The sequence below is a fragment of the Lottia gigantea genome (genome assembly GCF_000327385.1).
Source record: "Lottia gigantea unplaced genomic scaffold LOTGIsca_126, whole genome shotgun sequence".
NCBI classification, from domain to species: domain Eukaryota; kingdom Metazoa; phylum Mollusca; class Gastropoda; family Lottiidae; genus Lottia; species Lottia gigantea.
Genome location: NW_008707351.1, coordinates 161252 through 162664, shown reverse-complemented (window position 1 = coordinate 162664; position 1413 = coordinate 161252). Strand labels below are relative to the sequence as shown.

Here is a 1413-nt window from a genome sequence, read left to right as displayed (position 1 = left end):
TGTATCTACAAACATTATCACATATAAAAAGACCACATCTTCAAAATACAATCATCATCCATATACAAAGTTTATTTGGACCATTTTTCTTTAAGCTACTTCAAAATCGGTAAAAGTTAATTTATAAGACAATTTTTTACAAAGCATTTGCCTTTACATTCACAATTCATATTAACAAATTCTTATTTTAAAGCTATATCTTACAATATTATATTTTTTGTAAATGACTTACAAATTAATACTTATTTGCAAAATGATATCATTTTTCTCTTTTAGTAAAATGTTTTCCCCAAAATCCTTTCATTTACAAATAACATGTCAAATGAAAACACCATTAATTTTATTTCACACATACATGCATTTTAAAATGAAACACAATTTTTCAAAACAAAATCATTACAGTATATTTCTATATTGAGCAAAGAGTCCTCATCAACTTTCACCTTTTTGGGTTGTTTATTTTTCTTTTCATTATGCATCATTTAGCTTCAAAATTTTATAACACTTACCAAGTATCCTGAAATATATAAAAATACAATTATTTATTATATATAAAATCTTTTATCAATTTAAACACACACACTTTCATTTGAGGTCTGGGTTTTTTTTTTTAGCTAAAATTGATCATGCTTTCAATAATCAATTGCAGCAATAATCCATAAGAATAAAGAAGTATGCAAAACTATTTGTCTATTTTTCAGTAACTTCATTCTAGGATGATAAAACAACACTCAAAATCTGAAAATAACTTCTCAGTTGTACAAGCATTGTACACAATTGAACCACCAAAAACAAACCACAGTCTGATAGACTTGAGTAACACCAATCAATATAGACCCTAAATGAAATAAAGATCATCAGTATCAACAACAGAAAAAACTTACCACAATCAATTAAGAACAAAAACTTCAAATCACTGTCTCTTTACCTACAAAAAATATTTCTAAAAATTAAAGCACAACACTAAAAAGTATTCTTTTATAATACCCATTTAAATTCAAAGTAAGGCTGCAACGTTTCTTGAAGTTGCAATTCAATACACTATACGATACTCAACAATACAATTTATTGCAATAATTATCACATTTCATTTATTACGGAAAGAAAGAAAAATAGTAAAAATGTGTTAAAGTACTATCAAATTTGTCACTATGAAGCACATGAAAATATCTAGAAATAAGGAATTGTAATAAAATCACAATTTTTAACTCAAAATGAATTTTTTGCAAATTTTGATGTGAAATAATACTTGTAAAATAAAAAAATGACACTATTTCTTACACGCACAAAGATTCAGTGTCATTTGACACGATTATTCTTATCAAACAGAATGGATCAATAATATGGAAACAATCGCAATTCATCAATGAATCATTCCAGCCCTAATTCAAGCCAATAATTTCATAAAATATT

At 25.5% G+C, this 1413-nt stretch overlaps 1 protein-coding gene across 1 annotated transcript in view; it reads right to left on the bottom strand.

Annotated features, from left to right (window-relative positions):
• LOTGIDRAFT_172062 (hypothetical protein) overlaps positions 1-1413 on the bottom strand; it is a gene marked incomplete at both ends in the record, with an annotated part of 12105 nt that overhangs the window by 6028 nt on the left and 4664 nt on the right. Inside the window, one exon of the mRNA XM_009048644.1 lies at positions 510-517. Within this exon, the coding sequence (XP_009046892.1) occupies positions 510-517 (8 nt within the window). The remainder of the gene's footprint in view (positions 1-509; positions 518-1413) is intronic.